Source organism: Phodopus roborovskii, unplaced genomic scaffold (genome assembly GCF_943737965.1).
Source record: "Phodopus roborovskii unplaced genomic scaffold, PHOROB, whole genome shotgun sequence".
NCBI lineage: Eukaryota > Metazoa > Chordata > Mammalia > Rodentia > Cricetidae > Phodopus > Phodopus roborovskii.
In genome coordinates, this window is record NW_026126418.1 from 34,359,878 (window position 1) to 34,372,983 (window position 13,106).

Genomic DNA, 13,106 nt, shown 5'->3' on the forward strand with positions numbered 1-13,106 from the left:
TTTGGGAGTCCTTCTAACAAAGATGCTAATGCTTGGCCTAAAGAATTGTGTAGTTTTAAAAAATCATTTTTGCTATTGACCTAATACTGTTATTGTCAAGAACCCAGGGCTATTATTGAAGTATTTGGATCAGTGTGAAGTTTCTTAATATTCCATTCCTGAGGAAGTATGTTTGGAGCTCTCAGTAAGTCAGCCAAGTTGTTTTTCACAGGACCTTCTTAAGTGTCACCTAGCAGGGTGCCTCTCAGTGTGGCTCCAGGCCAACAGCAGCAGAACCTAGAAACTCCTTAAAGTGTAAATGTGCCCTCCCTTCCCTTGTAGACACACATTCCTACTGAATCAAAAACTCTGGGAGCAAGGCCCAGGAATCTATATTTTCAAAGGCCTCTCTAGGAGACTGTATTTGGTGAGAAAGTTGGAGAAGCAGTGAAAGCAACAGAATTCTAAAGCAAAGTTGACTACCCCCAGGGAAAGTGGCTCAGAAGGAAGGGAAGGGGCCCTGCAAATCCCACTATCTTGTCTCTTTGTTTAACCCAAATGACTTACCGGGTTTTCTAGGGAAGATCCTTGTTTTCCTCCTGAAAAAGTCAATTGCCCAGAGTCCACCCTATAGAAATACTCATCTGTTCAGTATTTAGGACCGTTTGTTGAGTATTGCTGGCTAGCAATTGGAAATAATTTTAATAGCCAGAGCAGAGAAAAGGCTAAATAAGAACCATAGAGTTCATTGGAAGTGGGAAAAAAATGTGCCAAAGACATGGAATGATATGGATGGTCTACAGGGACTATGTGGGTCTACAGCTAGTACACAATATTAAATAGTAAGGCCAGCTGCTGAATAGTACAAAAGTGCCATTTGGGTTAAGCTTAAAATAGGGCTTTTCCTTCCCCCCAAACATCCCTCTTCTTGTGTGGTTGGTGTGTGTGTGTGTGTGTGTGTGTGTGTGTGTGTGTGTGTGTGTGTATGCTTTGAAAGTATAAGACTACCAAAAGCATAACAGTTGAAATTGTATTGGTTGAGCAGATGCTGGTGAATGGAATTAGGAATGTAGAGAAAGAAATTCAGTCTTATATAAAATAGAGGAAATGAGCCATACATTTTTGTAATTAAAAGTAATTTAAAGCGTTAGATAAAGATAGTTATTGTTCAGTCCTCTAACAGGCCCAAGTCCTGGTCAAAGGGTTATTAATCTACAAATTGAATCCATATCATTTGCCTCCAAGTAGCAGTGTCCCGATCATGTAGCAAAGAGCCACCTCCCTTTCCATTTCCAGTAGTCATTTGTGGATTCTCTGTCTCCATCCATGACCATCCAGCCTGTCTCATCAGAGACCTCAAAACATTGGGCAATTATCTGAATAACCCAATCCACATAAATGATTTCTTTCATGTAGATAATAGAGGTAACACAGCAATTGTGGCTTGGATAATTTGATAATTACCCCCAATTGCCCATTTCCTTTTGTGTGTCTAAAATCACAGATTTCGTTTATTAAGTTCTTATATTTACCATAAGCCATTTTATTTTTTTCCCCTTTGTGTTTAGCCTTCAGTAAAGAAAGTGAACAGCTGGCCGCCACATGCTACCAAACAAGAAAAATGATTATATCTATTACATCCTTAGAAATGCTTCTAAATGTGGGCCTTGGGATAAGAAGTTGTGCTGAAGGCCTGGGATTATACATTTCTCTGATGTTCTATTACTCATTGCAGGTCTCGATTCCTTTTCCTGTTGCTGTTATACAATATCCCAACAAAAGCAACTGAAGGGAGAAAGGGTTTATTTTAGCTCCCAAGTTCCAGGTTCATCACAGCACTGAAGTCAAAATGACAGGAGCCTGAAAGAGTCAGTCAAGATCCAGGGACAAATTTGTGTTTGGTAATGTATGGTCACCTTCTCCATTTTTACCCAGTCCTGGATACCCTACCAAGAGAAATGGTACCAGGCCGTGGTGGAACACGCCTTTAATCACAGCACTAGGGAGGCAGAGGCAGGTGGATCTCTGTGAATTGGAGACCAGCATGGCCTACAGAGCTAGTTCCAGGACAGGCTCCAAAGCCACATAGAAAATAGAAACCATATCTCTAAAAACCAAGAGAGAGAGGAATGGTGGACAGGTCTTTCCACAGTCATTAAGAAAAATCCTTCAAGGACATTCTTAAAGGTCCATCTAATGTGTCATGGGATTAATATCAGATGGCAGCTCTTGGCACACACTAGGTGTGTGTTAATGTTTTTGACTCTGCTGCTGACACTTTGTAAGTTTAAAGGAAGGAAGAAAGCCACAGTGACACTAAGAATCAGAAACAAAGACTGCTCATTCATACATTAATGTAACAAAAATCTAAACTTTGGCACCTGCATGTTATACCAACACTTCAGAAGTGGGGGGCAAGAATCTGGTAACATTTTGCCTCTGTCCTGAGAAGTTGGATGTGGCTGAATTAGAAATTCACAGACTAATTTGACTGATAGAGGATCAGGAGGCAGGAGGATCAGAATGGGGGCATATTCCGAGTAACAGTAGGATCGTTGGAGCCCAAGTCTAGTTTCCCACCTCCTGAGGACCTCAGATCCTTCCTTAATGAATATAAAATGCACTAACTGGTCCACTATTAACTGATGGGGATGTCCTTCTGTATGTTGTGAATATATGTTTCTCTTATTGGTTGGTGAATAAATGCTGATTGGCCAGTAGTCAGGCAGGAAGTAAGAGGCAGGACTCCCGGACTAGGAGAATGCTGTAAAGAGGAAGGCAGAGAGGAGCCACCAGGGAGACTCCATGTAGCCGCCAAAGGAGTGTCATACCAGAGCATCATGGATAAGCCACAGACTCATGGCAATAAATAGTTCAATAGAAATGGGTTAATAATTAAGAGAGAGCTAGCCAATAAGAAGCCTGAGCCACTGGCCAAACAGTTTATAATTAATAGAAGCTTCTGTGTGTTTATCGGGACGGGCAGGACAGGGCAGAAGCCTCCCATCTACAACCCACAGTTACCCTTGTGCTTGTTCCCATTTGTACATTTGCTATGGCATCGGGAGACTTAACATGTTTACCACTCTTCCTTAATTTTATTTTAATCACAAAGGGGAGGTATAGAAAAGGAAAGAAATGCTAAACCACTTGCTGGGATGATTGGAAAGGAAAGAAACACAATGTATTATTCACATTAGTGAGATCTCAAATCATCTAGAGAATGTAGTCTACCAAACCTACTCCATTGGAGAAGGCAGGGGCTGACATGTTGGCTCAACAGGTAACAGCGCTTGCTGCCAAGTTTTACAACCTGTTTGTTTCCCAAGACTCACATGGCTGGAAGGAAAAAATTGACTCCTGCAAGCTGTCCTTTGATCTCCACACAGGCACAATGGCATGGGCACATTCTCACTGCCCACAAAATAAATAAATAAATGCAACTAAGAAAAACAAAGGGGAAAAAGAAAGGAGAGAGTGTGTAAGAAAGAAGCAGTTTTCCTTAGTTGGTCTGCTTCATGGTATGCAAAACCAGGATGCCCTAGGTCAAGAATGTAGCAACAGCCAGTAAGAAGAAACTGGTGTGCACAATGAAAGAAAGAGTATTTCACTGGATTACTTGCTTTTTTAAATTTTTCTTCAGCTGGTGGTGGCGAATGCCTTTAATCCTAGCACTCAGGGCACAGAAGCAGGCAGATCTCTGTGAGTTCCAGGCCAGCCTGCTCTACAAAATTAATTCCAAGATAGCCGGGGATACACACAGAGAAACCCTGTCTTGAAAAACAAAAACAAACAAACAAACAACAACAACAACATAAAAGAATGCATCAGGGGCTGGAGAGATGGCTCAGTGGTTCAGAGCACTGGCTGCTCTTCCAGAGGACCTGGACTCCATTCCCTGCACCCACATGGGACTCAAATAATCTTAAACTCCAGTTCCTGGGGATCTGATGTCCTCTTCTGGCCTCCATGGGTACCAGGCACGCATATAGTACACAGACACACATGCTGTCATACTATCCATACATATTAAATTAAATAAAAAAATAAAAAGTTAGTGAGGAAGTAACCATAGCCTAACAGACTATACAGCTCTTGGGGACAATTTTCTAGAACAGAAGATTTTGAATTTAATCATTCAAAGCTGAGTGGTATGTGAAGAACAACTGAATCCTTGCACAACCAGAATGCAGACACTAAACTTTTCTCTTCCTACACTGGACTCCAAGCCCTGGGAGCTGATCTAGAAGACCAGCTAACCAAAATCTTACTTGGGGCAAATGTCACCTTCTTTATTGAACAAACATCAAGAAATCTGTATTCATTTGGGTAGTTAGCCATACGTTGCCATATTTAAGCTGCTGTGCCCAGGGTGAGAATCAGGGATGCACTATAGAGTTGTAATTCTGCTCAGAAGTCAAATTTGAATCAGCTTGGCTCCCCCCTACTCCACAAGGACACAACACCCACTGTCACAAGGAATGAGGAACTTCTTTTATTGTTCCTAAGAGGGAAAAGATGGCAGGTGAAATCAGAATCCAGAGGCAGCTGATCAAGATCTCAATGAATATTTCTGCAGAAAGAAAGAAAATCCAGGCCTCAAGAAATAAAAAGTTTTTATGTGAGGGAAATCATAAATAGTGGCTACAATTTTGCAGGAAGAAGGTGACAAAGTAGACCGTGTACAGACTTCAAATAGTGACTAGGAGACTGACAACAGAAAGTGCTCCCCCCGCCCCCTCATGGTTCCCTATGCATCGGGTACATCATGAAATGTACAGACATGATCAAAGATCCATGCCAACTACCAGAAGATCAATTCAAACTGAGCCAGACTTGATGAGGGGGAAGTGGAATAGGAAACTCTTTTTGATAATCTTCATAGTATGTGGAGTTGTATAAAAACCAACCAAACAACAACAAAATATTTAAATTAAAATGAACAGTATATAGTGTAGTGGGGTAAATAAGAATCTGGGAATTGATAGGCTGATGGATGTCTATTCGGGGAGAAATCACTTACACCAGAAACATGACCAGCGCAGGTTCCCATCCCAAGGATGCCTCTGTATGCTCTCTGTCTCTGACCAGGAAGCAAGAGAGCGAGCTGGGTTCAGGACCCCAGACCTAGTCTCCCCAGGTCACGGCTGCACCTGTACCCATGCCCCAAGGGGTGTGGTCAGTGCAACAGGTGTGGGCGGAGTGGATATCTCACTATAATATAGTTCTTTTTCCAAGTGTTCTCAAAATTTTTATTCTTGGATAAATGTTTAAAGGGCCTATATAGGTAGGGTATAGGACTGTACACACACACACACACACACACACACACACACACACACACACAGTGTTTCAGTTTATTGGTGCCCCCTCTTTCCTTTAATGGGGCCTTTTGCACCATGATTCAAGTGGGGTTGAGCTCATCATGCCACTTGACCCAAAGCCCTTCCTTGTCTTAGAGATTGGTGCAAGGATATGCATGATCCGAATTGCTACAGTCGGTTTGTTGTATAAGAACTAATCCTCAGAAACAAAGCAGATCAAAGGCAGAGATAGTGGCTTGGTGTGACCCTTTGATGTCCTGCATCCAGACACAGTACTGGATTTCATAAGCCAATATATTATTCTCTTTTAATTTTTGCTTCAACTAGTTTGAGTTTTGGTCACTTGTCGAGGGAATACATGATTAATGCACACATAAGCAAGCCACCTTCCTCTAAGCATAGCTCTCAATAAGATATACCCATGCTATACAATGATGAGCCTCCTATCATCTGGAGGTGATCTGGGGCAGGGAGGGGGAAGACAAGAGAAGAGGCTGGGTCAGGAACCACAGTAGTCTCCCCCGTGTCTTATGGAGTTTGTTCTGTTGGAGTTCCTATAAGAATATTTCTTTGTTACAGAGAGAAGGAAGGCAAATTAGCTTACTACTCTTTCTATGTGACCTCTAATGAACAGCAATATTTTTTTTCAGACTTGATTAGTCTTTTTTGTTTTGTTTTTCGAGACAGAGTTTCTCTGTATTATTTTGGAGCCTGTCCTGGGACTAGCTTTGTAGACCAGGCTGGCCTCAAACCCACAGAGATCCACCTGCCTCTGCCTCCCAAGTGCTGGGACTAAAGGAGTTCATGCCACCAATGCCAGGCCCGATGAGAGTCTTTTTTAAAACCAATTTATTCAAGGTTTTTGTGAGCTCTTATTTTAAAGGGCTATGACAACCTGGAAGCATACGCTCTGCCAGTCTTTGATGTGCACTGCAACATGAGTAACAGCTCAGCAAAGCCAGGCCCATGCATCTTTCAACTACTTCTAAAGAGTGGCCAGAGGGACAGTCAGAGGGTATAACAGGGAAGAGGTGAGGTTTTCATTCAATTCCACAAATATTTCTAAAATGCCTCACTTGGGCTGTACTGCGTTAGACAGTACAGACACGGTGCTGGCTGTGCCTCCCATGGGCGAGGGTTGAAGTCAGTGGTGGATGATCAATGCAGTGCACCTGGGGGACTTCTAACCCAGCCGGGGGTAGTTTCACTGAGCACCACAGGGAAGACAATAGGGCTTAAAGTCCCAAAGAATCAGCTTGCCTAAGTGACAGAGGACTCACTGCAAACACAGAACGGAACAGTATAAGGTATTTTGAGAAGCCCCAACTGGTTCATTTTTGAATGGAGGGTGCTCTGAAAAGTGAGGGATGAAAGAGGCGACTGAAAAGGCAAAGGAGCAAAGCAGGAAGACTCCCCTTCACCAAGCAGCAGGCCTGAAGCTTCCCCAAAGGGGTCCTGATGGCAGTGTTAGCAGAGGAAGCAACATGCTCCCAACGGAATTGTAGAGAAACACCATACTGGCATCTCAAAGGGTAAAACAGGAAAAAGTCCATTCAGAGTGTTTGTGATAAAAGGGTAGATAGGAGTTCAAAAAGATCGATAGAATGAGACAGAGTTCAGGATCCCAAAGAAACCCTAACTGTTTCTTGGTCCAGTGATGCTCAACAAGGATGCCAAAACAATTCGGGGGAGAAAAGCACTGGCAGGCAATGGTGTTGGGACAGATGATGGCCATAACCAAAAGAATGGAGTGAGACCCCTACCTAACACATACACAGAAAATATTGCAAGGTGGATTGTAGGTACAAAATAGAAGAGCTCAAATTATATAGTTATTAGGAAAAAGAAACAGAAGTAATCTCTGTAGCGTTGGATTACGCGGTTGTTTAATTTGGACACCAAGAGCACAAACAACAAAAGAAAACATCAGGCTTCATGCAGATTAAAAAACACTATGCTTCAAAGGAACCTGTCAAGAATTTGAAAAGACGTATGAATTGAAAGGGTATGATGGAAGATGCCTTTAATCTCAGCACTTGGACAGAGGCAGGTGGATTTCTCTGAGTTCAAAGGCCAGCATTATCTACATAGCCAGTTTCAGACCAGCCAAGGCTACATAGTGCAACCCTGTCTCAGAAAGAAAGAGGAAAAGCAGGATAGGGGATGAAATTAGAAGGAAGAGGAGAAATGTAAAAGACCACACAGAGAATAAAAGAAAACAATTGTTAATCACATTCCCACACGTCTAAGAGACTAGTGTCCAGAATACACACTAATCAATAGTAGAACACGAGGAAAAGGCTTGAGTAAGCATTTCTTCACAAAAGATATACAAATGAGCAATAAACACACGAAGTCTTGCACCACTACTCACTGCAGAAACACAAGCTGAACTGTAAGGGGGAACTACTCCCCACTCACTAGAATGACTAAAATGGAAAGGCCAACAACAATAATCAATGACAAGGACAAAGAAAAACTGTTTTCCTCATAAAACCGCTGATGGGAATGTGTCAGTTGATGTAGACAATTCTTTTAAAAGCTATTGAGTACTTGATTTCATGTATGGGTGTTTTGCTTGCTTCTATGCTTGTGCATCGCAGGCGTGGCTGTGTTTATGCAGATCAGAGGAGGGTGCCAGGTCCTCTGGGACTAGAGTTACAGATGGTTGTGATTCACTACTTAGGTACTGGGAATTTAACCCCAGGCCTATGTGAAACAGAAAACAAGAGTGTCCATGTGTACTGAATCAACAGCTACTGGGGACTGAGTCCTGGTGGGTATAGGCCTCCAGGATGTGACTAGAAGCCAGCCGATGTGGGATCTGGTATAGCATGCCTTCTTGCCAGGCAGGTGAAAACATCTGTTATTGTGTTGGGTTACTTGCCAAATATGTCCAGAAGGAGACTAGAGCTTGGGTCTCTTTACTACATTGCAGTTTGCCAGAGTAAACACACCATTAACCTTGACCGTTCCTTTCCTTTAGACATTTGCCAGTATACATTCAGCACATGCAGGCCGATGTGTCCACCGGGGTGACCTTCTTAGGAAATCTGCTTTGGAACCCACTGACCAGGAAACCACAAGGCTCTGTGATGCCTCAACAGCCTGACCTCCGGGAAGCCTCAGTTTCCTGCGCAGCGTTTCCACATGGCCCCACATGGCCCCGTGGCGTCTACCTGAGAACAGATGGAGATGTCCAACCCACTTGGCTCCATTGGAGAGCCGGAGTGGAAGACTCCCCTTTCCTCAAAGGCCCTTGATGGGAGAAGACAAGGTTCTTCCAAGGCACTTTGCCAGTTAAAAATGGACCTAGCAAGGGAGTGCTTAGGCTTTGCTGAGAGCACAGATTTGAGTGATGTGGGGATTGCGGGATTGCAGGATTTGAGGATGAAGGTCCCTGTTCCAGGACACAAACATAATCAGGAGAGACAGGGCCTTTCAGCTTTCTGACTCCAAACAGGAAGAATTAGAGAGTAAACTTAAGGAAGCATTTACCTTCTATTTACCTGTTTGAGAAGCCTCACACCTCTGTTCCTTGCCTTTGATTGTTTTGTCTGCCTATTTCCTGCTAAGAGTTGACAAAACAGCACTCCTGAGAAGGAAGATAAGAAGCTCCCATTTGCTGAATAACATCAAGGGGGAAACTGCTAGCTCATCCATTTTGTTGTTCGGTTGTTCAAAAGGTTCAAAATACCAATTAGCTTGCTGGCTCCGAAATCTTTGATACTCTCAGATTCACTGACATTTTGAAACTCTTATTCATATCTGCCTAATGGATTTCAGATCGTGAACAAAGGGGTACCAGTCTGTTTAGCATTTGACCCGTTTTCTTACATGTTTTTATGTATTCAACATTTTGTGGCTAAAAATAGTTACATTCATGAGCTAAAATTATCTTTGCTCCCCCCCTTGTACAACTCCAAATTGAAGATTGTAAAAAGGACTTAAAGATATACTTAACAATTTTTTCCATTCTTATTTTAAACATAAAAGATCTTATTACGAGAATTTTTTCCCTTTTACTTTTCCATAGAACTTGGCAGAGTTTGGAAGATTCGATGAAGTAACCTATCAAGTATATATTTGAACATATATGATATATATTCAAAAATATATTATCTTAGTTCCATATCTATGTATGTATTCTGATATATATCCGAATGGGAGTACTAGTACAATACAGATGAGGCAGATTTTGTAAGGTTTTCTTACTACACTCTGGACATCCTCTGCTAGGCACGCTTCTTTCTTATAGATGGGTTTTGTTGTTGCAGAGTTGCTTGTTGTTTCTTAGTGAAGTCCTGCCTGTGACTATGTGGCCTTGAACCAGTTGTGGACAGAAAAGCAGGCTAGCCTCCTTAGGTAAGTCAGCATCCGGGTTTAGCCCCACCCCCCAGACTTACATTTCATAATAAACAAGGACCAAAGGCATCCCACTGGGCATATTAAAAAGTGGAAGGTGAAGCTGGCCTTCTGGTGTTCAAATCCTGGCTCTTCCATTTCTAATCTTGGTTCTTGGGACCCCACTTACAATAGATGGGATCTTGGGGAAGGGACATTACTTTGTGTCCTAAGTTCCTCCCTTTGAAAACATAGAAAAGACTGAGGCTAGCTCACTGGATAGTTCTACAGGTAAATGAGAACATACATTGAAGGATAGTGCCTAAAATGTCCTTAGGTGCTGAGGGAATACTGATCACCAGTGTCACAATAAGATGCACCAGACTCTGGGGGGTGGAGAGGGCACTGGGCACATTCAAGTCCTCCAGAGGATCAGCCCTACTATGAAGGGCTCTTCTCTTACTACAGTGGAATATTCAGAGAGCTTGGGACCTAAGAATTTATAATATAAAATATTTATGACCATTTTAAAAAAATGTGATCAGAAGACAGCTTGACCTATTCCTGAGTTTTCTGCAGTATAGTTAGAGCACAATAAAAAGACAACATTTAAACAAGCAAATGACAGCTGGTGTTAATAACAGTTACATGTCTAGAGGGAAGTTCTGGGAGGCATTTTGGGAAAAAGATCTGTCTCCCAGGGGGACAGAGGCAGACAGGATGAAGCTAATAACACAGAATGTATACCCAAGAACACTGTCTGACCTTTTTACAAAGTCTTCAAAGAGGATTCGGTGGGAGTAGCCCTGCCTGCGGATGCTGACTGTCTCCAGGATCCCTGTGGAGCGAAGCTGGGCCAGAACTCTGTCTTGGGAAAACTGCAGGGCCTTGCGGTCATCATTAGGCTTAATGCATCGTACGAAGTGAGGCTGTCCAACCACCATTTTGGAGAGTAGATCCATCAGAGAATACTAGCGGGAGAAAACAAACATGAAATGAGGGATGAAGCACCCCTCACAGGGACCTGCTGTGGCCTTTGGAACCGTGTGAGACTTGTGAAGCCTTCAAGATTATTAAGAAAGAACACGAAGCTAATGAGAGTGTATTGCAATATGAGTTCTCCCTACAGCTACCTGAAGGTTGAAATCACTTAAACAGCTGGTGCCAAAGCAGTGTCTCTATGGCAGAAACCCCTTTAAGGAGATGTTCTAGGTTAGCCTGGAATGCCCTCTACTATCCAAAATTATGAGAACCACCAGAGAGTCACCAGCAAATCAACCATACTGATATTGGTTACGAAGATGAGGTAGGAGAAGGGGGGAGAAGAGGAAGGGAAAGAGGAAGAGGAGGAGCAGGAGGAAGAGGGAAAGATTATTAGAGGAGAGGATTATGATGAAGGTCAACTATCACATACCTTGCAGAGAAGAAGAAAGAACAGAAACAACCAGCAGGGTGCTTGCGGGACAGGGGTAGATCCCTTAGGGTTGTCCATTGTTGGAGCTCTCAGAGGCAATTACAAACCGAAGTCACTCTACTTACTGATCAGAAGTGGTCTTACCCACTGACCAAGGTATGTTATTTTTCTGCTTTGGTATTTGGGGATCGGTATTTTGAAGACACAAAACTGGTTGGTATGGTGTCATATTTCTAAAACCTATAAGCTAGAGATTTGTTCTCTGATAGGGACACTGAGAATCTTTCGGATGACATCGCAGTCAAACACATACACACACAAAACACACATATATAATAAACACACATACTACAATACATATACAATACACACATATATTACACATACAATACATATACAATATACATACATACACAATACACACACATAATACATACACATTTATCACTTATATAATACACACATATACAATAAACATACAAAATACATACACATACATAATACACACACATACACATTATATACATATACATATATACATACATATACAACACACACATCCACAACACACACATGTAATACATGCATATACACCACACACACAATACACACATAATATACCTATGTATACCATACACACACATACACAATCACGCATAATATATATACAATATACACCCACACACAATACACACACATACACACACACCAAGGGTTACTAGGAAGACAAGAACATGGCTGATAATAAAAGGACAGATGCAGAAGATAAGGAAGAAATACCCAAGCAGAGAAGTTTAAGCAGGTGCCGGAAGCTGCTTGCTGGAGGTGCTGTCACAGGAATTGCAGCATTCGTGGAGTTCTGGACTCCAAGGCCTGAGGACCCCACCGCTCACACTGTGAGCTCAGTTCTGCTCTGCCTCTGAAGCACCACCAGCTTTGCTGGACCCTGACAGCTTTCCATTAAGGAACCTTCCTCAACCCACAGTGCTGACTCCCAAGTCCCGTTCTTCTGCTTGCTTGTCCTCCAGCTCATGACCCAGCTCCCCTATCCTAGCCCATCCCACAGAACACTTTTCTGTGCCAACTCTGTCTTACCATCTCACTCCTCTGTCCATGAGATCAGTTCCTACTCTCTCATGACAACAGCACCTCTGCCATGAAGCTGCCTGGACCATTTCTCCCAATGCATGTGATCTTTCCAAGAGGTCTCCAGTGCTGTTTCATGATTTGTGCAAATTGGTGGGAGGGTCCAGGTGTCTTATCTTTAATAGAAAGTGGGTACTTAACAGAACGCTTCTACAGGCATTGTGTTCTTACACAAAGGAAGTATTTCCCTAGATAGATGTCAGAAATTGGGGTGGCCAAAATGGGAACAATAGAGCAAGTGGGTCTTGCCATAGGTCAGTCAGATCTATAAAAGTGAAGCCAATGCTTTTCTCAACGTTCAAACTTGATAAAGCACCTTCTAGATTTTATTAACTGCTGTAGGGCAGGAAAGTGTTTCTTGCGGCTTTAAGGCCAAGAAGCTGCTCAGAGACTCACAACAGTCAGCAAAATGGACTGTGCACACGGCATTCTCTCTCTGCAGCTTCCTCCTCCCTCATAACTCTCTCTCCCTAGTTTTTTAAAGAGGGTCTCACTGTGGAGGTCTGGCTGGCCTGGAACTCCTTTATGTAGATCAGGCTGCCCCTGCCTCTCTTAACTGGCATTTGCACTGTGGTTTTATGGATTCTTTCATGCCTGGACCTCACATGGTATGGTGGTTCAAATAGGATGGCCCCGATAGGCCCATATATTTGAATGCTTGGACATTAGGGAGTGGCATTACTTGACAGGGATTAGGAGATGTGGCCTTGGAGGAAGTATGTCACTGGGGATGGGTTTTGGGTTTTCAAATGCTCAAGGAAGGAGTGTCTTTCTCTCCTTCCTGCCAATCCAGATATACAACTCCCAGCTACCTGTCCAATACCATGCCTGCCTGCATGCCATCATGCTTCCCATCTTGATAATAACGGACTTAATTTCTGAAACTGTAAGCCACCCAA

General features: G+C 42.8%; 1 protein-coding gene across 1 annotated transcript in view; it reads right to left on the reverse strand.

Annotated features, from left to right (window-relative positions):
* Window positions 1-13,106, reverse strand: part of LOC127221877 (myosin-IIIb) — a 196,267-nt gene that overhangs the window by 10,321 nt on the left and 172,840 nt on the right. The window contains exon 23 of the mRNA XM_051183842.1: window positions 10,413-10,618. Within this exon, the coding sequence (XP_051039799.1) occupies window positions 10,413-10,618 (206 nt within the window). The remainder of the gene's footprint in view (window positions 1-10,412; window positions 10,619-13,106) is intronic.